Raw genomic sequence first — 24,183 nt, 5'->3', positions numbered from 1 at the left:
CTGCCGCCCCACCACCGTGCGGAGCTGCCGCCCCACCACCGTGCGGAGCTGCCGCCCCACCTACACCCCACCTACTGTCTCCTCCCCAAAATCCTTTAGGATGTAAGCCCGCAAGGGCAGGGCCCTCTTCCCTCTGTACCAGTCTGTCTATTGTAACTTGTATATGTATTCTGTATGTAACCCCCTCATGTACAGCACCATGGAATTAATGGTGCTCTATAAATAAACAATAATAATAATAATAATAATAATAATGGACAATGACCCCAAGCATACAGCCAAAGCTACCCAGGAGTTCATGACTGCAAAAAAGTGGAACATTCTGCAATGGCCAAGTCAATCACCAGATCTTAACCCAATTGAGCATGCATTTCACTTGCTCAAATCCAGACTTAAGACGGAAAGACCCACAAACAAGAAAGACCTGAAGGCTGCGGCTGTAAAGACCTGGCAAAGCATTAAGAAGGAGGAAACCCAGCGTTTGGTGATGTCCATGGGTTCCAGACGTAAGGCAGTGATTGCCTCCAAAGGATTCGCAACAAAATATTGAAAATAAAAATATTTTGTTTGGGTTTGTTTTATTTGTCCAATTACTTTTGACCTCCTAAAATGTGGAGTGTTTGTAAAGAAATGTGTACAATTCCTACAATTTCTATCAGATATTTTTGTTCAAACCTTCAAATTAAACGTTACAATCTGCACTTGAATTCTGTTGTAGAGGTTTCATTTCAAATCCAATGTGGTGGCATGCAGAGCCCAACTCGCGAAAATTGTGTCACTGTCCAAATATTTCTGGACCTAACTGTATACTGTATTTTCCAGTGTGAGTTGCTGGAAAAACTACAGTTTTAATTTATTGAATGTGATAAACTTGTTTAAAAGCATATATTTTTAGGAAAAGCTTAAAACTGTAGATGTGTGAATTTTTCTGATTATCTGGGGTAGTACATTCCAGAGAACTGGTGCAGCATGAGAATAGTTTTAGAGACATCAGTGGAAAGTTTTGTAATAAGGGATATCTTAGTTTTAGATAATTGGAAGAAGACAGAGGACATTAAAAAGTGGTTGACAAATATCAGGGAAAATGTCTAGCGAGGTACATCACTGTCTACAGTTTTTTGGTCAGAGCAATACCAAATTTGAGAAAATCGAAAATTGATTTCTAAAGTGAATTTGAAAGTCATTAATTTAGAAAATTTTCCCAAGATATTTAGTTTTTCCCTGTCTGTAATTTGGGAGATTTCATGCTTGAGACTAAAGGAGACTACTTTCGTCCTGTTTGCGTACTTAAAGTCCATACAGAATCTGAACCACAAATGAACCTATAGAGTAAAAACACATTTAGGCTATCAAGCAATAACGCTGTTTGGAGTCAAGTTACATTAAAGGTTCAAAAATTCATAAATGGAAAGGTTGGAATCTTCTAACATCATGGTGCAATTTTTTTAAAACTATATAGTAGAACAGAGGAAACAGAGTTTTTAGTGGGAAAATGCTGAAGAAAAAGGATGGGAATATTTTACAGTGTAGCATGGGAAATAAAAGATTGAGGATGTGTGAAAGAGACATCCTGTCTGCTCTTAGACCTCACATCTGGAAGTGGATTTGAACCATTCCTTACTCTATACGCTTAGAATATTTGGAAATTTGTGCTATCTATTTTCTGTATCCTACGAACAAGAGTTGGAGACGAGATCAATGTCTAACAAATGTGAATTCATGTGGGAACTTTTATACCAACAGAGTGTGATATATTAACTTTTACTTTATTTAGGCTTCTAACTGGAATTCCTATAATATGTTCATTGATGTACGACTATTCTATTGATCTACAGTCAATGTTATATAAATGGATCCTAGGAAAAATGATGGGTCAAGTGAGAATTATCCTGGGAGCATCTCAGCAACCAAGGCATTAGATGCTGCCCAGTTTTCCTAAATCATTATGTGCCCCTTTTCCTAAGCTTAGGAGATATTATTATTATTATTATAATTATTATTAATAATAATAATTTTATTCATTTATATTGCGCTATTAATTCCACAGCGCTTTACATACATTGGCAAGATAGAAGTATGTGTTGAGCCCAGGCTTCCATAAAGGGAGCCAACCTCCTGGAGTAAAAATAGAGTAAATGTCTGTATTGGCATTGAGCTGCATTGCATCAGACAGACTCTCAAGTATTGGTGCCACCAGGTTTTCCAGGAGCCATATAGATAGTTGTAATGACTGTGTCTATAACTGAACTGTGTTGTCCAGCAGTTGAAGTAAGGCGGACACCGGTATGTGCAGATGTGACCCTTGTACCTATACCTATATGAGAATTTCCCACCAGAGAACCCATTAGGGCTCTAAGGGTTCTTTGCACGCTGCGACATCGCTAGCCGATGCTTGCGATACCGAGCGTGATAGTATCCGCCCCCGTCGCACATGCAATATCTTGTGATAGCTGACATAGCGAACATTATCGCTACGGCAGCTTCACATGCACTTACCTGCCCTGCGATGTCGCTCTGGCCGGCGACCTGCCTCCTCCGTCACACGGCAGGCGGCCAATAGAAGCGGAGAGGCGGAGATGAGCGGGACGTAAACATCCCGCCCACCTCCTTCCCTCCGCATAGCCGGTGGAGGCAGGTAAGCTGATGTTCCTCGCTCCTGCGGCTTCACACACAGCGATGTGTGCTGCCGCAGGAATGAGGAACAACATCGTATCTCCTATTGGTGCGACATTATGAAAATGATCGACACTACACAGATCACCGATTTACGACGCTTTTGCGATCGTTTATCGGTGCATCTAGCCTTTACACGTTGTGACGTCGTTACCGGAGCAGGATGTGCATCACTTTCGATTTGATCCCGACGATATCGCAGTTGCGAAGTCGCAGCGTGCAAAGTACCCCTTAGTGTTGAGCTATAAATGACTGGTAAATTGGAGAATGATCAGTTTGTTGGGGATATGGTGGACCAAATATGAAGTATGTGCAATAGAAGTCTAAATCAGAGAGTAAAGAGTCCATTTGGAAGCTGTTGATTGAGGAACCAACCCTGAGAGTTGGAAATGGAAGTCTCCCACGAAGTAAGTGGCTCATTAAAGGGTCGACAAGAAGAAATGATACCCCTTATATGCCTTCTTTGGATAAATTAGACATCCAGAATAAGTCAGAAAGCAGCCGTAGCTTTTACGTCCTCTGTATACCAGTTATGTTCAAATTAGGGGACAATGAAGTGGCCACTGATTAGCCTCAGGGATCGCATGCGATAACAATGTCACTTGAGCCTCGAGAGATCCAATGTCAACACCTCAGAAATGGCGCCCATGCCAGAGGTGATTATAGTTATTATTTTAATTTCACTTTAGAGTTAACATAGTGATTGAGAATGGGTTATCTGAGTAATGAACAAAACCTTTAAAGAAGAAATCACATTCTCAGTGTTGCTGCACCTGTTACTGCTGACTGTGTTGTTCTAAGAGACTGTTCAAAAGTTATGCCTTTTTGGAGAAGTAAGCATGAAGTACTGTACTCTAGCTGTTATGGACTTCTAATTCCCATTCTACTTTCTGTTTTGTCTCAAACTAATTGCTGCCCTTGCCTAGTCCCCTGGTCGCGCAGGGCCGGTTCCAGGTTTTTGTGGGTCCCGGGCAAAAGAGTGTCAGTGAGCACAATGCAAACAAATATACAGAAACATATATGCAAAAATACATATAAACAGACATAAATATATACACAGTAATATAAATCAAATACTTTCACGGGAGAGTCGGGTAACTGAAGCAGGGACCTCTAAGTTAGCCCTCAGACTAGGAACTCTGCGCTGTCACTTATCCCAGAGGTAGACTTAACGGTAGCTAGGTCTGGACTGCCAGCAGGATCCTAACTCCTATTCAGATCCTGATCTAACACCACCTCTCCCCCACCCCAGGAGAGGGCTGGGAACGGAGAAGCAACCCCTTAAATACCAAAGACAGGGGAAAAAACATAAACTCATACACAATGCAATTAGACACAGGGTAGAGACAATGTGTGCCAAGGAAGAAATTTAACACAGGGAGGAAATAAACTAACAACAGAGATATTTCTATACCACACAGGAAAGCACACAACAGATCACCAGGCTCTGGATCACTACGATAAAGACCAGTATTGCTGAAGCAAAGCTAATCTATATTCGGCAACGAGCAAGCGGATCCAGTACCTTAAAAAGAGTGAAGGCAGCTGTGAGTGGTCATTAGCAGCCTGAGCTCCTAGCAGCAGTTCCCAACCCAGCAGGACTTAACTCCTGATGGACTGCAGAGCAGTGAAACTAAAAGAGCCGACGACAGAGTCAGGCTGAACAACTAAGACACTCAGTTTGCTTGTCAGACTCTGCAATATGAACAGAGTCTGACGCCGCCATGACACCCAATGAGTGCAAAGCCGAACACGCATGACACATACATAGATATACACATCATACATCCACACACACAGGCACATTAGAGATATTTTTAATATGCGGAAACTGGCAGCAGCCTCACTCACCTCCCCCTGCTTGCCTCCTGTCCAGCTCCTCCCAGGCATGTGGCTGTGCAGGGCGCTGCTTGATGGCCGTCACTAACAGACATGGCCGAGCATTGGTAAAAGACATTGCCACACAATGCACTGTGCCTTACCATGTCTGTTAAAGTGATGGCCATCAAGCTGTGAGCCCCTGTGTAGTCATAGTCACACGGCGGCCCTGCACAGCTTCTGGCGGAGGGGCATGGGGGAGGAGTTTCCCCCCAGCCCTGCCTGCCCTTGCTGATGCTGAGTGAGCCCCCTATTTATCCAGGACTCTGGCACTTTCCCGGGTGTGCTGGGTTGTGACACTGGTCCTGCCAGGCCATCATCTTACATGCTGTATTCTAATATGTATCTCTCAATTAATAAGCTGAGAGGGGGTCACAAAGCCTAAATATAACCGGGTCGCTCAGTAGCAACCACCTGACTAGCTTTAATGTGTATGTAATACATGCCTTAATTTAAAGTGTCCTGACTCCATGACGGGACATGTTACATTTCATGCATTACTGCATTATGCAGCAGGAAACTTTACAATTCTCATCCTACCACATAAAACCTCATTTAGAGAATATACAGTATATGAACCTACAACTTAGCTCTAAGATTTTTCATGTGCTTATTACTATCAGACAAGGCATGTTTCATGTTTATGATCAGAAAAAATCCTGTTGCTATGGATCACAAGGAAAACCTTTTGCAAATGTGACTTTTCATTCAATGTATGAAATTGTTGCCCTTATTTCTGGAATATTTGTGATTGGCTCGACATATGAGTTCACAGCCAGATCTCATTTATACTATGTGTAAGGCTGAAATATCTCCTAATAAGGCTACGTTTACCCACCGTTCAGATGTCTCAGTACAGGAAAAACAAAATGGAAAATACGCTTTAAAATATACAGCAAGATTCTATTTGGACTACATAGGATCGTAGCAACCCAAGACTGCAGTAGAAAGTTTACATATCACATAGTGCCAAGTAGGCTTAATGAAGTGTCCCTACCCTTTATTGTGATGGTCAGCAGTTTAATTGCTGACTTTCCTTTCTACCAAAGAAAAAGGATGTAACAAAGTTTAATTTATGTATATGGTTTAGCTCATGGGTGTTATCTTTATTACCTTTTAATGTCAATTTTCTTGACTGTACTATTGTAGATGCTTCCTTCTCCATATGCACTAATCCCTTCATCCCACAGATTCCCCTTTGAATGAAGACATGACACCCGCTTGGATAATTTGGCCAAATCGGCCTTTATTATACAAACATGACATTAAATAAATACCTTTTCTTTAAAGCGAGGAGGGTTCTTGGAGCTCTAAAACCTGGCGGACGTTCCCATAAAATTGATAAACCATCCGGAGTTGTCCCCAGCCGCAAACGACCACAAGCTCGGGGACACCATGACCGGAAAACCATTTCCCTAACACCGACTCCCAGGGGACCCCACCCTGGAGAGCCCCAAAGTCTGCCAGGTAATTACCATTCCAAATAAAAGAAGGGGGGTTACCATCCACCTGATGTACAACCCCCCACCACCATTTTACCACCAACTCCAAGAACCCCACCTCACTACCGCAACATGACAGAAAATAAATAAAATACCCGACCAAAATGACGCCGACACAATACTAAAATATACAAAACTTTCTCCTGATGAAAACCCACACCCCCAGCATAACACAGGGCGGGAGGGCGGGACCTTTTCTGCTGGCTTCACATGCTGTTCTGATAGTACCCACCCCTTCTACTGATCCTATATTCCCAATTGACCACCCCTAGCACTTAACCTAGCCCCCTTAAACTTCTGACCCCCCACAGCCCGCGCTTTCTTTCCCTGCAACCAGTGTTAACCCCTCGTTGCCCTTCAAAGTCAGTCATGAGTCACTTTGCCCATGGCTTCGCTGTGGGCTCCGTTCAGCCTTGACTGTACTATTGTAGATGCTTCCTTCTCCATATGCACTAATCCCTTCATCCCACAGATTCCCCTTTGAATGAAGACATGACACCCGCTTGGATAATTTGGCCAAATCGGCCTTTATTATACAAACATGACATTAAATAAATTCCTTTTCTTTAAAGCGAGGAGGGTTCTTGGACCTCCAAAACCTGGCGGACGTTCCCATAAAATTGATAAACCATCCGGAGTTGTCCCCAGCCGCAAACGACCACAAGCTCGGGGACACCATGACCAGAAAACCATTTCCCTAACACCGACTCCCAGGGGACCCCACCCTGGAGAGCCCCAAAGTCTGCCAGGTAATTACCATTCCAAATAAAAGAAGGGGGGTTACCATCCACCTGATGTACAACCCCCCCACCACCATTTTACCACCAACTCCAAGAACCCCACCTCACTACCGCCACCACGAGCATTACCTGAGACCTCATAATGCGAGTCACCCCACCAACAAAGCGCTCGCTCCACCTTCCTGAACACCTGCTAACCACAGGTGCATCCACCGCGCCAACCTGTCCGTTCCAAGCCAAGAAACTCCCCACTGCCCTATCCACCTTAATTTCAGTCCTGTCGATCCCCTCTATCGACCGAACCACCAGTAAGGTTTTGTAGGCACAATATCCGACCGCACCATCTTCACCTCTCGGGGAGGCGGAGCATAGCTGCAGTAAACATGGCAAATAACTCCAATTTAATCCCCCATAGGGGGATATCCCCACATCATTTTCACCCGTGTGCAACACCAGCACATCGGGGGCACGATCCAAGCTTAAAATGGTGAAAATCCAGTGTTACCTTAGACCACTCATACCTGGAACCAGATCCAAAGCACTAGAACATGATCTCTCAACCAACCCCGCTGGCACTCATTCCTCCCCTCATCTGCCATCAGCCCCCTCCCCCAATTCAGGACAGTGACCCAATTATCCAACCAGTGGCGCACCGCCTAGGAGAACATAGAAAAACCGGGGGGGGAGGGGACATTTTTCCTTTTTTTTTTTTTTTTTTTTTTTAAATTATACTTTTGCAGGAAGTCCCCCACTTTTCCACCTTGGTTGTTGAGGCCCAAGACCACCAATGGGCCTGAGCGATCACCCCCCCAACAAAAATAAATAACCCCTGCAACACTCTACCGACCGCCTTATCAACCTCTTTACTGCTCACAACCTGACACCGGCCCCATCTTTTTTTTTTTTTTAAATATTTATTTAAGATGTATTCAGTTTGACCATTCCAACCAAACATTCCATGGGGTAGGTTAACCCCACAACAACCTGACTCAACATGCCACCTCCACTTGACGATGGAACCACCAATTCCCCTAATTCCCCAAAGAGCAACTAAGAACAACTAGCCGAAACCACTTCACCTCAAATGGGGGAATTACTCACTGGTCTTGGCAGTGCCCACTGTTCCAAGCAATTAACCAGTCCAGTTAAAGGACTCATCCCGCAAATCGCTCAAAAATTGCACTAAACAGTTTAATGACATCAACCAGACATTGAAACTTACAACCAGTAGTGGTCCTGAGCCATAAATTATTAACCTCAGACCTTCCTTCAGCCGACACCCTACGTAACCAACACAGCAGTGCCCCTACCAAGTCCTCCTCAGACTCCCCCGTGCCGAATTCCTGACTCCGATCCCCCGTTGCCTCACCAATCCGCCTCATATGCTAACCTAGTACCCCCAGCAAAGGATACTGTAATGCATAATAAGCCTAGTGCCCAAATACTACCTCACAAAGCTCCTCCGGCCACTTGCAGCTGGTGGACTCTGCCTGTAGTGCCAGGCACCAAAAGCGATCCCATTACCATTGAAAAAGAGCATTAACGCTAATTTCCAAACACCTGGTGCCTGCGCTGCCTCTATCTTTGTACTAAAGCAAAAAGGCGCCGTAACCCAAAATGCCTCCATAGCCCTGTTAACGGAGGAGAAACACCAAAAATTAGTTGCCAAAAACACCTGTTGACGCAACGAAAACTGATATTTTTATTGCTGAAGTAGTCCCCCCACATGGAACTGGCCACTACCAAGAAAAACTCGAACAAAATCCGATTCCTGGTAAAATACTGCCTCCACCCAAGATTGTGGCTCTATGTCCATCCCCCATTTGCCCTGCTGAAAGCTCTGTCAACTAACCCAACCTGCCGCTACAGTAAAAGTTCACAATCAAAATAGACCACAAGCTCCAAAACCCTAACGACCATCCATTATAACTACCCAGGAAAATATATCCTGGCCCCCACTGCCAGGTCGTTGAAGAATTCCTCCGGCAACCGTATACAAAGCGTGGGGGCCTTGCCCCCGCCATAGCCACCTTCTCACTACCTGAAAAAATTCCGGCTATGGGCACATGCAAAAGCAAATTAAAGCATGCCCAGCAACAACCAAAGGTCTGCCACTGCATTTGATTTTTCTTATTTATTTTTTTAAATATATAACCCGCTTTGCGCACTTCAGTGAGGAAAGACACACTTCCTTGTCCCGTAACCTGTACTCAATTTCCCCCTGCTCTCCATCCTCCTAGAATCAATGGAGATTCCCAAGATGTTCAGACAATTGCCAGGGCCCTTCTTTCTCTCCTGGCAAACTGCTGAACTATCCATGCCCTAGCCCTTAGCAAAGATGGCAAAAAATGGGGAGCTGACCGCCCCATGTACAGGAAGTTGTTGTCTTTTTTTTTTTTTTTTTTTTTTTTTTAGGTAAGACTCATCATCAGCAACCCAGCCATACTGCAACCCCCCATTCTAGAAATGAACCAAACCCTTCCAATAGGCACAAGAAAATAGGGCAAACCATAAGTAAACACCAGACCACAAAATATGAACCATCCCAAAACAAACTAACAAATGCATGCTGTCAGGACGCCCTGGCAACGAACGGCATGTCAGAAACGATAACTCACAAGTGACAAGTGACCCGGAATTTATTCGGCTCCTTCTTTTGCACTACCCCTAACGAAGAAAAACCACCAGAACCAGAAATGGCAGAGATAAAACTGAACCGCCCAATACCTGCACGATGCCTTGCACCAAAATTATTATTATATTTTATATACATTTACTATTATTATTATGATTCTAGAACCCACCGCAGCCTGAACCCTGGTATCTCAACAAGCCGTAAGGCCCCGTCACACACAAGGACAAATCCCCGGCAGATCCGCGGCCGCAGCGAAACCCCGGACACACCGCTCCATCTGTACACAGCCACAAACCTGGCACTGATTGTCCGCAACTTCACCGCGACCACCAATCCGCCGCAGATCCATCCCCGCGCACGACAAGACCCCCAAGGCTTTATGCAGTGTCACCCATCCTTCCACTGCCTGAACTGCCCATCATTTCAACACCGGGTGTGATCGCCACAAAACCAATGAACCTTCCTTGTAGCAGAACACCCCTGAACAATTCTCAGGCCCCCCCCTCCCCCCTTTTTTTTTTTTTGTGTGTGCCTGGATGCTTGCAGAATGGCAAACACCTGAAGCCAGTTAACAAAATCGAAAGTTTAACCACTCACCCTTCTCTATCTGCCCTGACACCGCGACCCCCACCACAAGATGTGGCCTAACTTGATGACCAACCGGCGACCTGCCTCAACGCCCGACACCCAAAACGGAAACGGGGGACCCCATTGACCCGACCTTTGCCTGCTCCACACGTTCCGGCAACTCCTTCCCAAACCCTAACATGCTGCAGACCCTACTAACTGACCCCACAGAGGCCCCCCAACATGCTAAAACTAAGACCGCCACCATTCCCCCTGGGCCTAATAAAACACCCAGGAAAATCGCTCTAGATGAACACACGCAGAACATATAATTAAACTCACCAGGCTGTGTGGGGGCATGGGACCCACCAGCCGGAACACCCGATTCCAGCCGATGACTCTCCTCAGGATGTTGAGACACTCAAGCCGCTTAAGCAGCTTGCTTAGGGAGACCCCAGCAAGCCGCCGCGCTCAAACCTAGCGGGACCACCAGGGAGCAGACTACCTGTTGAACGACCTCCCAGGACGTGGATCATCCCCTCCTAGATGACGACCTCTTCCTCGACATGGACCTCATCCGCGAAGACGAGCCCCTCCGTGCTGCTGACCTCCAACATAAAGGCGACCTCCACTGTGATGACGACAGCCTCCTCCTCAATGCTGACCTCCTACCAGATGCCGATCCCTGCGCCGATCTCCTTACCGATAACCATTACCGAGCTGAAAATGACCTCCACATTGACCTCCAGCCAGATGATGACCTCCGCACTGACCACCACACTGAAAACGACCTCCACGCTGACCTCCAGCCAGATGATGACCTCCGCGCTGACCCCCTCACTGAAAACAACCTCCATGCTGACCGCCAGCCATATGATGACCTCCACGCTGACCACCTTACTGAAAACAACCTCCATGCTGACCGCCAGCCAGATGATGACCTCCGCGCTGACCACCTTACTAAAAACAACCTCCATGCTGACCGCCAGCCAGATGATGACCTCCGCGCTGACCACCTCACTGAAAACAACCTCCATGCTGACCGCCAGCCAGATGATGACCTCCGCGCTGACCTCTGTCCCCGATGACGACCTCCGCGCTGACCTCTGTCCCCGATGATGACCTCCGCTCTGACCTCTGTCCCCGATGACGACCTCCATGCTGACCTCTGTCCCCGATGACGACCTCCACGCCGACCTCTGTCCCCGATGACGACCTCCGCGCTGACCTCTGTTCCCGATGACGACCTCCGCGCTGACCCCTGTCCCCGATGACGACCTCCGTGCTGACCTCTGTCCCCGATGACGACCTCCGCGCTGACCCCTGTCCCCGATGACGACTTCTGCGCTGACCTCTGTCCCCGATGACGACCTCCGTGCTGACCTCTGTCCCCGATGACGACCTCCGTGCTGACCTCTGTCCCCGATGACGACCTCCGTGCTGACCTCTGCCCCCGATGACGACCTCCGCGCTGACCTTTCCCTCGATGTTGACCTTTGCTTTTCTGACCTCAAGCCTGAAGCCGCCCTCTGCGCTGACCTCTGTCTCTGAGTGTTTCTCCGGATGTCCAGTTGCTGCCACCACAAGCAGTCCCCCCACAGGTATATCACTGGGAAGGACCGCCGCCATCTTGTTGAAGCCCTGATCACTAGAGGCTTGAGGCAGAGCCTCGGTCACATGATACACCGAGGCCCCGCCCACCTCCGCAGGTCCCGGCTGCCTTGTAAGATTCCTCCCCTGTTCCATCTAAAAGCACAGGATGGAGAGATGGACAGGGAGGGTCCCCGGGGAGGGGGCTCTTGCGGCACCACTGAGACCTCAGGAGCTGCTCCTGGTGGCAGACTGTCAGGCACCCTCGCCCTGCGTGCCCACTGGGGAAGTGGATCTTCTGCAGCAACCCCCACAGCCGAACCTCCCAATATCTCCAGCACCTGTGCTCTGATGCAGCTCCATCCACGCTGCTGGCAGCCCCCTGCAGCTGCTCCGGACGTTTTAAATCACCATGATTACAGTCACAGCAGGAGACGAGGTGAAGGGGGCTCAGCACCTTTTCTGCTGGCTTCACATGCTGTTCTGATAGTACCCACCCCTTCTACTGATCCTATATTCCCAATTGACCACCCCTAGCACTTAACCCAGCCCCCTTAAACTTCTGACCCCACACAGCCCGCGCTTTCTTTCCCTGCAACCAGTGTTAACCCCTCGTTGCCCTTCAAAGTCAGTCATGAGTCACTTTGCCCATGGCTTCACTGTGGGCTCCGTTCAGCCTATACAGTGTGTCAACCCATATTCTGTCCACCGCCATTAACTTGAGAACGGTGGCAGCTATAGGCATAGAAGTGGTGTCTAGGTATAGTAAAGTAGCCATGTGCTATGCAATGAAACCACATATAGCACCACCTGGTGGAAAACAATGGAGTTAGCATTTTTATCTCGAAAAAGGAACGAGATAGAGAAAAAAAGTGAATTACAAAGTTGTAGGGCATCATCAATTCAATACGAATCAACACCTTGCATACAGAAATGCTATGATTAGAACGTGTAAAACTCACAAGGCTGCGGACGTGAAGCGATACCTCATGGAGACCTTCCTACAAGTCATTGGGTATGGTGGCAGTGTGGAGTGGCCTCCACGCTCACCTGACCTGACCCCATTGGACTTCTTTCTGTGAGGTCACATCAAACAGCAGGTGTATGTGACCCCTCCACCAACATTGCAGGACTTACGAGGACGTATCACAAATGCTTGTGCAAACGTGTCACCTACCATATTGCACAACGTACAGCAAGATACAGTATGCTGTCCAGAGTCCAGATGTGCATTGCAGCTGACGGTGGCCACTTTAAGCATCAAAGTTAAATGAGCGCCATATGCGTGACCAGCATTCAATGTTTTGGGGGGTCATGGGTTTCCTATCATAGCATTTCTGTATGCAAGGTGTCGATTTGTATTGAATTGATGATGCCCTACAATTTTTTAATTAACTTTTTTTTTCTATCTTGTTCCGTTTTTGAGATAAAAATGCTAACTCCGTTGTTTTCCACCAGGTGGCGAAATAGGTGGTTTCATTGCGTAGTGCATGGCTACTTTACTATACCGATATACCACTTCTATGCCTATAACTGCCATCGTTCTCAAGTTAATGGCGGTGGACAAGATATGTGTGGACACACTGTATAAAACAAAAGATCATAACTTTTCCTTTACTTCCCTCCTGTTTTTATTTGAAGAGGTTATCCACTACTTTAACATTTAGAGCCTATCCTTAGGATAGGTCATCAATGTCTGATCGGCTGGGGTCCGACATCCCTGCCGGTCAGCTGTTCTTGGTGTCAGCGATGGCTGCCTGTGGCCGGAAATGCTCAGTTCCGGAGCTGTTCTGATGGTGGCCGTGGCCAGGTACTTCACATCCGCCTCCTATTTATTTGAATGGGAGGTGGATGTGCAGAATCCTGACTTGCTGTTTCTTTTTTACTTGCAGATTTTGTTGCTGAAAATAGAAGCAGCATGTCAATTATTTCTGCATTTATTTCCTGCGTTTCCATAATCCTCTGCAGTGCTTTATCACTACAGGGGATTATAGCACGGTGTATGAGTCTCTCCTTTAGCCTTGTAATCCAGGGTCATCATGGTGACGACCCTGGGTTACTATGGCAGAGATCAGGTACCTGTGATTGCATTACAGGGACCCGATCGCCAGGGAGAGGTAAGAGATACCTCTCCCTGCCTCCTGAATGCTGCAATCGCATTGATCACAGCATTAAGAGGGTTAAACTGCCGGGAACGGTGCGGGGACTGCTCCTGGGAATGAGAGTCGGGTCCCAGCTGTAACATCAGCCAGAGACCTGGCGGCGATTGCAGAGGTACAGCGCCTAAACCCCCACGATCGCCATGGCTAAAAAAAAGCACAAAAAAGTAGGAAAAAATAAGAGTGAAAATATGTGCAAACTTAATAAAAAATGCATGTTTTTTTCAGCTGCTTTTTTTCTGCCAAAACATGCTTTTTATGTGCAGAAAAGAAGCACACAAAAAAGCAACGTGCGTACACAACCTTACTTTGTCAAAATATGTCACAATCAATTTTCTCAAAACTGTCCTTTTTTCCCCCAAAAAATGAAATAAAAGTTGTAATAGACAAGATAATCTAACAAATCTTAGCGGGAAAAACAAGAATGAATTTTTAATTTCTGTGAATTGAAATTTAAATACCATTAAACGATAGTTTATTCAGCTCTATATCTGTATTTCCAAAAAGGACATTCAACTATTTTATTCTCCTGTGGAGCCTCAAGGAGTAAAATATACTCCTTTTAAAAATAAGTACTGTATAATACTACTACGAGGGGCTGCTGATAAGTCTTTGGCTTTACGCAGAAAGAAACGAGATACGATGATAAAACTTTACATTCATTCCACATACTCTCCACTGATGTCAACACACTTCTTACATCGGTATTCCAAGTTCTGTAAGGCTAACAAAAAGAAGGATTTTGGTTGTGCCTCAAACCAGGCATCCGTAGCAGCCATGGCATCAGAAATGGTGTGAAATTTGGTACCCTTGAGGTGTTTCTTCAGGTTTGGAAACAGATGATTGTCGGAGGGGGCTAGATCTGGTGAATAAGGTGGGTGGGCAACCAGCTGAAAGCCCAGCTCTGCCAGTTTTTGCCATGGTCACTTGTGCAGTGTGAGCGGAGACGTTGTCTTGCACGAACAAGATTCCTTTGGACAGCTTGCCGCGCCTTTTGGCCTTCAGAGCTGCCTTCAATTGGTCCAAACGTTCAATGTAATACCTCGCATTGATGGTGGAACCCTTTTGAAGGTAGTCCCCTACCAGCACGCCCTCCTTATCCCAGAACACAGATGTCATCACTTAGTGGCTGATTTTTGCACCCTGACCTTCTTTGGATGAGGAGAACCACTGTGCCTCCACTCTATTGACTGCTTCTTGTTTTCAGGGTCATACAAATAAATCCAGGTCTCATCCATAGTGACCAGTCAATCCAGGAAGTTCTTATCAGTCCGTAAATGCTAACAAATAGGCCGGGAAGTTTTCACTCTCATGCTTCTCTGATCTGTTGTCAAACATTTGGGACCCACTTTACAGATAGCTTCCTCATGTCCAAATGTTCATGGATAATGACACAAACACATTCACGGGAAATCCCCATCATGTCTGCTATTGCTTTAGCTGAAATTCGTCTATTCTCCAGTATGAGGTTGTGCACAGCATCGACAATCTCTGGAACAATAACCACTCTCGGTCATCTAGGACATTCCTCAACATTGGTGCTGAAGTGGCCCGTTGTAAAGTTAGCAACCCAGTTCTAACCTGTAGAATATGAAGGACATTGATCCCCCAATGAATATTCTTTACAGAATTTCCTTGCAGAAACAAGAATTTTATCACTCCTCTGCTCTCAGTTGCTGTGAATATCACATTAGACTCCGCCATTTTGTTTTCCCGTGTGCGTAAAACACTTTCCATAAGGAACAAACACAAAATTTTGAAAACATATATTAGACACATAAGGCTTTCATGTGATGTAACATTCGTTGCCATAGAAACAAAAAAATCATAAAGACAAAGACTTCTCAGCAGCCCCTCGTACATGACTGTACAGAGATTCCCTTACAGAGTAAGGGCTACTTTGCACGTTGCGACATCGCTAGCAATGCCGAACGCGATAGTACCCACCCCTGTCGCACATGCGATATCTTGTTATAGCTGCCGTAGCGAACATTATCGCTACGGCAGCTTCACACGCACTTATCTGCCCTGCGACGTCGCTCTGGCCGGCATCCCGCCTCCTTCCTAAGGGGGCGGGTCATGCGGCGTCACAGGGACGTCACATGGCAGGCGGCCAATAGAAGCGGAGGGGCGGAGATGAGCGGGACGTTAACATCCCGCTCACCTCCTTCCTTCCGCATAGCCGGTGGAGGCAGGTAAGGAGATGTTCCTCGCTCCTGCGGCTTCACACACAGCAATGTGTACTGCCGCAGGAACGAGGAACAACATCGTATCTCCTATTGGTGTGACATTATGGAAATGACCGACGCAACACAGATCACCGATTTTCGGCGCTTTTGCAATCGTTTATCGGCGCATCTAGGCTTTACACGTTGCGACATTGTTACCATCGCCGGATCTGCGTCACTTTCGATTTGACCTCGACAATATCGCAGTAGCAATGTCACAGCGTGCAAAGTACCCCTAAAGGTGTATGCCAATCAAATAAACAGGCTGTTTAAGGCTGGGTCACAGAATAAGTCACAGTCACAATAAAACAGATCTCAATTTCCTTTCAATCAGGGCTCAGTGGAGTCAGAAGACACCAATCATTCATTACTGATCTATGTGAAACCATAAACTAAAAGCTAGAGAAAACCCTTTTAAAGGGAACCAATCAGCAGGATTTTCGTGTATAAGCTAAAGCCAGTGCTATACTGGCACAATCAGGCTGATTCTATACATACCTGTAGTGGTCAGCTCGGATGTTTAGGTTTTGAAATCCAAAGAAGTAAAGTTTATAAAATTAGCTGCTTGTTGAGTGACAGTTGCACTGGAGCAGATAATATCTGGGGGTATGCACAGTTATCCCCTCCCTCTATTAGAATTAGCATAAGTATTATACTATCGATTTAACTTTTCACTAGGAAGGACCTGTGGTGAGGTCATACCCATGTGACCTGATATCCAGCTTTGTTGGCTGAGGCCCTGTGACGGGGGTGTACAACAGAGCAAAGGATGGACGAGGCCGAGGGACGATCCAACAGGTTTATTCACAAGAACACTGGAACAGCACACGATAAGTCCACGTAAAACAGATTCGGGGGCCCTTCCCGACAATCCTCGGACCGGATAACCAAGCAATCGTCCTTACAGTAGTCCAAAGAGTTCCACACAATCCCACGGGCCGCCACACAGGCCTAGCTCCGTCCGTGTCCACAGCCACCCAGGCTGGGGCTCCTGCTCGCTTCAAGTTTCAGCTCACTCTGAAGTTACAAAAAGGGAAATGCATTGTCTGTGCTCCTTGACCAGCCCACCATGTTTGTTCAGGGGGTAGGGGTCACACATCCTATCATCAATGGTTTGGTCCATCACAGGGCTCCAATATGTCTGCCAGCCACAGTAGATGAAGGGATCCCCTGCTGTAAAGAACAATGACTATTCCTTCACTGGCCAATGCAATTACAGATTAGATACACAACTCTGGAAAGAAGAGGACAGGCTATTTACATAATCACATTAGATGCCAAGACTACAATTGTATGAGAGAGACACATTGAGACCAGTAGCTCCCCCAAGAAAATACATGAATTACAACTAATACAACCAGGGAAATATACATATCATGACATAGTATCACAGCATATACAGTGAGAGGGTAAATTACATCTTCACAATCCCTCCCCCTCCCAACTTGTGTACGTACTAGGGACCTCTACAGGTCACTGGTTAAGTACACACAGGCAGAGCGTTACTTACATGTGGCTTCATGCAGCCACGAATTGGCATTGTAGCTCTCCCACATCATTGCCCAGAAGAACAGCTGCAGGCAGACCACCCATCACCCCAACCACACATCGCCTGACCCCCAAACCAAAGTTCAGATCCACAGTGGCTGTGGGAATAGTCCTCCATTGTCCACCAGCCAGTTCAATAACAATCCCAGGTCCTCTATGGATTGCCTCAGGCCGAACCACTCGGGGATCAGCCAGTGTGAGGAAAGCACCCGAGTCACAAAATCCAACAAGTCTCTGTCCATCCAGCACAACCTCCTGCAAGTGCTTACCTCGATGAGCAGAAGTCGTCATAACTGCGGGTCGCACCCCGTAAACTCCTGGTGATGCAACATGGGGGGCTGAGTCACTAGGCCAGTCCTCACATAACGGTGCCACATCTTCCTCCATGGCACTGGGCTGTAAATAATTAACAATCCGATTGGGTGCAGGATCAGTCCTCATTTGAACAGCTGGGCAGGAGACTTGCCGATGCCCTGGCTGTCCACATTAATAGCATCTGAGCTGGGTCTCCCTCCATCCAAGGCTTCCTCTTGGGTAAGGGGTAGGGGAACTTGGAGGCCGGCTCCCACCTGAAGGTGCTGTAGGGGTTTGAGGATGATTCCTCCATGGCCTGGCTGGGCATGAGGCCTGCAAATGCCCGGGATGCCTACAAACATAACACCTGCGCTCTGTTACTTCCTCTCCCCGGCGTATTTCAGAAAGTGCAGTAGAAGCAACTGGAGGCACATTAACACGGGTATCAACATGTGGTGGCTTAGAGGAACGGGGAACAATGGGGACAGAATAACTGGGGGCATCCGGTGTTGTGGAGCTGTTAGGCGTCTCTCCATCCTCCAACAGAACCCTCCACTGAGGCTTGATGGTGAGAGCCTCATCAGCGAGAGCAGCAGCTTCCTCCACTGTCGCTGGTTTTCTCTCACGCACCCATTCCCGGATCTCAGCGGGGCACTGGGCAAAGAATTGTTCTTTTAGGATGACCTGCAGGAAGGTCTCCCAAGATAAGGCCTCCTCTGCCTCCAGCCAGCGATTACATATTTGTTTGAGTCTATGAGCATATATCTTAAAAGACACTTCCCCATCACAGGCTAAAGCACGGAACTGAGTCCTGTAAGTGTCTGGGGTCACAGCATAATGTTCTAGAATAGTCTGTTTAATATCCGCATACTCACAGTTCCACCGAGGGTCCATAGCTCTATAGGCTTCAGCAGCTCCCCCCTCTAGGAGCCCAACCAGATGCCGGACACGCTCCCTGTCCGGGACTTCCATTAATCGACACTGATGCTCAAAGTCCTGGAAGAAGCCCTCAATGTCGCCTGCAGCCTCATTAAACAGCTTAAAGTCTTTGCGGGACACCCTGGGAAGTTCCCTCATGATGGGTGCTGGGGTTACAGTCTGTCTGGAACCTCTCGCGGCTTCCACAGCGAGCTCCTTATCCAGCAGTGCCATCTCCTCCATCCTGCGCTCCTTCTCTTTAGCTCCACGCATGGCCTCCCTCTTATCTTCTATGGTGGCCTCATCTCCAAGCAGTGCCATCTCCTCCTTGTACCACACAACCCATTGACTTTTTTGGGTATTCACCTCCGGCTGCCGTCTTTCTTCCGTTTGCTGTGAGGATCCTTCCTCCACGTCATTTTGCGAACAGACTCCTTCTAGCGCCTCAATCAGCTGCTCCTTGGAGAGTCCTTTGAAACGAACTCCTACTTCACGGGCCTTTGATTGCAGGCTCCCCAAAGTCCAGGTCTTGTACTCTGCAGTGCTGGTTCCTGATGTTGAGCCATTGTCCTCCATTCCTTCTGCTCTGATCCCAGCGCTGCCAACCAGTTTGTGACGGGGGTGTACAACAGAGCAAAGGATGGACGAGGCCGAGGGACGATCCAACAGGTTTATTCACAAGAACACTGGAACAGCACACGATAAGTCCATGTAAAACAGATTCGGGGGCCCTTCCCGACAATCCTCGGACCGGATAACCAAGCAATCGTCCTTACAGTAGTCCAAAGAGTTCCACACAATCCCATGGGCCGCCACACAGGCCTAGCTCCGTCCGTGTCCACAGCCACCCAGGCTGGGGCTCCTGCTCGCTTCAAGTTTCAGCTCACTCTGAAGTTACAAAAAGGGAAATGCATTGTCTGTGCTCCTTGACCAGACCACCATGTTTGTTCAGGGGGTAGGGGTCACACATCCTATCATCAATGGTTTGGTCCATCACAGGGCTCCAATATGTCTGCCAGCCACAGTAGATGAAGGGATCCCCTGCTGTAAAGAACAATGACTATTCCTTCACTGGCCAATGCAATTACAGATTAGATACACAACTCTGGAAAGAAGAGGACAGGCTATTTACATAATCACATTAGATGCCAAGACTACAATTGTTTGAGAGAGACACATTGAGACCAGTAGCTCCCCCAAGAAAATACATGAATTACAACTAATACAACCAGGGAAATATACATATCATGACATAGTATCACAGCATATACAGTGAGAGGGTAAATTACATCTTCACAGGCCCCTCCTCTTCTGGTCACATGGGTATGACCTTACACAGGTCCTTCAACAGACAAAGTGAATCGTTTGTATAATACTTATACTAATTCTAACAGGGGGAGGGGATAACTATGAATATATGATCTGTTCCACTGCAACTGGCACTCAACAAAGAGCTAATTTTATAAACTTGACTTTTTTGGATTTCAAAACCTAAACATCCGAGCTGACCACTACAGGTATGTATAGAATTAGCAACAACCAAGACAGTCACAGCAGACTTAGATGGAGTGAGAGGCAACAACTTCAAGAACATATTAAAAAGGGAGAAAGAGAAGTCTTTAAATTTGCCTCATATTACATCATATCCCATGGCCCAAGAACCACCAACACCAAAGCAAATTGCACATAGAAAACTTTAATTGATTGGGTCAGGCATATAAATTTCCACGGTCCCCCGAGGAAGTCATCACGAAATACGTATTGGGACTGCTCCCCATGTGCGTCTGCATGTGAGTGTTACATTTGGTGGATTCCCTGCCGGGTATGTGTTTGGATAATGTGCCCATGGTTCTTTACTAAGCATTACCTTGTCTTGATACCTTGAACCTGTTTTTTGTTAAGGCACTTACACTGGCCCTGCTGGGAGTATACCTTTGTGTCTACCCTGTTAGATCCATGCAGCCCCACATGGGGATTTTTTGCTCGCTCTTCTGTGTCATTTAACCCCTTCACTTGCTATGATGTTTTATATCCCATGTAAAATTTATATGCCTGACCCAATCAATTAAAGTTTTCTATGTGCAATTTGCTTTGGTGTTGGTGGTTCTTGGGCCATGGGATATGATGTAATATGAGGCAAATTTAAAGACTTCTCTTTCTCCCTTTTTAGGTATGTATAGAATCAGCCTGATAGTGCCAGTATAGCACTGGCTTTAGATTATATACGAAAATCCTGGTGATTGGTTTCCCTTAAATTAAATTGTTCAAGACATAGGTGTGTAGAATCCTCAATGAGATTCAAATATGCCATGTTGTGAAAAATAGTATTACACATAGCCATGTTGGATGAAATTTGCCCCCAGGCTTTTGCTACCACATCTGACAGTGAAATGATACAGAGTCAGACATTTTGATTCCAGTGATTTGTTACTTACTTGGCTGCTTGCTGCACTGTTGATAAAATTACAGTTTTATCTGCTACAGATCTACCAGTTCTCTGATTTCTAAGCTCTGTATAACCGCACCCACACCACTGATTGACAGCTTTCTGTATACATTATTTGTAGCCAGAAAGCTGCCAATCCGTGATGGAAGAGGGGTTATACAGAGTTTAGGAATATGGAGGACTCCATGTCAGCAGATTTACTTGTCCTTTTGTGATAATCTCCTGCTGATAAAACAGTGATAAACTACAGGAAGCAGCCCAGTAAGTGACACATCGCTGGAATCACGGTTTGTGTCTTTACATTATGGTCTGTCAGATAAGGTGACACAATCCTGGTAACAGATTCCCTTTAAACAGGTGACATTAGGTAGGTTATCTTGTCGACACTTGCGATCTCTTATTTCCTAATCAGACATTTTAGATACTTATTTCTGCTACTGAATATTACTAATTAATTTTTGTATATTTACTGAAGTGTTTTTTATAACATAATGTTATTTAATACAAGGAAGGTTTACTTGATGTGGAGAAATCAGAGACTGAAGATGAGCTGACCCTAACTGAAATAAGCTGCCTGCGACTTAAAGGACAGATGATCTATTTACCGGAAGCCGATAACATTCTTTTTCTTTGTTCTCCAAGGTAATAAACCATTAAAAAAAGAAAAATCTTTGAATTTCTGTTAATTTATGGCTATGTGAAAGAAAGCAGGGGTTTTAAGCGGGGAATCACTAATCGTAGCTTTTGTATGAACGTATGATGTAGTACATATAGAAATTTGGCTGAATGGTCATCTTGATCATATCCACAAATTTGTATCCCTCCCACCTTAGAAATACTTTGCTTGCCCTTGTTAGATGACAGTAAATTCCCATAGATCAATTGCATTCTCAACAAACCGGCACTCCCTATTACAGATTATGATATGTGACATTTTAGAACAGATTTGTGCTATAGGGTCACACTAGTGTATAGAATCAGATAGGATATGCTAATGACACTCGGCTCAGGCTCTGCTGCGAGCGTGATCGAGTGTTATCTGCTGTTTGTTCTGATTCTCTCACAGGCGAGAATCGGATCACAGGTGAGGAGAAGGTGGAGAGATAAATTTCTCCATCTTCTCCATTGCTTGTCTCGGCATATACCGGACTGCTCCCGAATGTCATCAGAGCAGCCGATGTTTCAAACGCACCCACTTGTATAGGTGCCTGAAAGCCGAGACACGCTGCCAAACACAGCATGCTGCAATTTTTTGCTCATGCTAAATCGGCACATGAAAAAAATCCCAGATCTACTCTGCTTCATTGACTAACATTAGACCTAATAAAATGCAAGACTTTCTTGCTTTGCACTCATCCGATTTAAACGCTAATGTGAGTGAGACATTAAAGTGATTGTCCAACTAGAAAAAGTGTGAGACCCAGCAGCTCCTCTTTTGCATTTCTTTAAAGCACAACTACAGTGTATTTTTTTATTGCACCAATGTAGTAGTGCTTTTAATCTAAGTCCCCTGAGCCTTGCCCTAAACTCACCTTCTGCCACCTTCATCCTTTTCCAGCGGCACTCCAGTTGGTCTGTGCTGAAAAGTGACTAGTCGGCAGCTCGAGTGTTTCATGGAGCGCATCGGAGGTCATTCTTTGATGAGTCTTTGTGGGAGCCTCGTTCTGGCTCTCATAGAGATTCATTGAGCTCCTGGGATATAGCTTCTGATTTTCGGCCAGTGAGAAGCTATGGTCACAGGATGGCACCGCGGGACAAAAGCAGCATCAGTAAAGTATAAGAATACCGGAAGGTGAGTGTAAGACAGAGGTCGGGGTAGTTATATTTAAAGCAACACTACAGCGGTGAAGCAAAAGAGAGAAAAACTCTGTAGTGGTGCATTAACAGAGGATAAAGCTTCCTCACCCTCCTGGAGTTTTGAAGTGGACTGGCAGACAGGCCAACTCAAGTAGCTAAGTCTTCCCCTTGCTCTATATGTCTGTGTCTGAATCAGTCATGACATAGAAGGGGATGGACTTAGTAAAGTAAGACAAGCAGGAAGCCCCCTTCATACACATCACCAATACGGAAAAGGGAGAGTAACCTTTATCCTGTGTTAAAGTAAATGCACAAGTGGAACTCCAAAAGGACATAAATGTTACTTCTATATTTAAATCAGAGAAGTTAGAATAGTAAGTTGTACTAATTTCTATTTAGGGCACATTTAAAGTAGCCTTTATCTAGCTGGACCCCACTTTTTAAAATAGCCATAATTGACTTTATAAAACAATACCATGAAAGTTTAATTAACATGTATGACCTAACAATAAAGTGCCCTACATACTTCATAAACTGTACAGTATATCTGTTAGGGCCAGGTGGACGGGCAGACCCAGGAGGTGGATCCACTGGGCTGAACTCCTTGATGATGGTAAGGGGTCCGGTAGCTGGAGCACTACAGGTAGCAAGACAGTCCGTGCACAAGAGTATAATGGAGAAGTCCCTGGGACCACGGAGTCACTGATGGTAGTCCGGGTGACGGAGCTCAGGTTCGGAAGCCGAGATGTTGTCAGGCGGAGTCCGGAACTGTTGGAGCGAGATGATGGGTCACCGCAGGGATCAGAGATGGTACGGACTGTCAGGATGGCAGATAGGCAGCGTTCGGGGTTCGGGATTCGGCAGGACCGGATGGCAAGGCAGGATCGGCTCTAGAAGAGAGAGAGGTGAGTATCTCACAGGAACACAAGGAGACCTGACTCCTAGCTTGGGAAACACGAAGAACAGGCCCCGCCCACTTGGACACTAAACCCCTTTATACCCTGTACCTGTGTGCTTCATTTCCTGTCAGTGGACGCTGGCCCTTTAAGAAAGGGTCAATGACCGCGCGCGCGCCCTAATGCGCATGCGCGAGTCCCGGGTGCCAGAAGCCAGAGCAGGAAGCGGTGAGGAGGAAGCAGCAGAGCCGGGCTGGGGCTGAGAAGCCGACGGGCGCCAGGAGCGGGGACCAGGATGCCTGGGAAACGCAG

At 46.4% G+C, this 24,183-nt stretch overlaps 1 protein-coding gene across 1 annotated transcript in view; it reads left to right on the top strand.

The window, feature by feature from the left end:
• Positions 1-24,183, top strand: part of GUCY1B1 (guanylate cyclase 1 soluble subunit beta 1) — a 140,616-nt gene that overhangs the window by 94,660 nt on the left and 21,773 nt on the right. The window contains exon 8 of the mRNA XM_075347622.1: positions 21,687-21,820. Coding sequence (XP_075203737.1) covers positions 21,687-21,820 — 134 coding nt within the window. The remainder of the gene's footprint in view (positions 1-21,686; positions 21,821-24,183) is intronic.

The sequence above is a fragment of the Anomaloglossus baeobatrachus genome, chromosome 1 (assembly GCF_048569485.1).
Source record: "Anomaloglossus baeobatrachus isolate aAnoBae1 chromosome 1, aAnoBae1.hap1, whole genome shotgun sequence".
Classification (NCBI taxonomy): domain Eukaryota; kingdom Metazoa; phylum Chordata; class Amphibia; order Anura; family Aromobatidae; genus Anomaloglossus; species Anomaloglossus baeobatrachus.
This window is presented reverse-complemented; position numbering and strand designations above follow the sequence as displayed.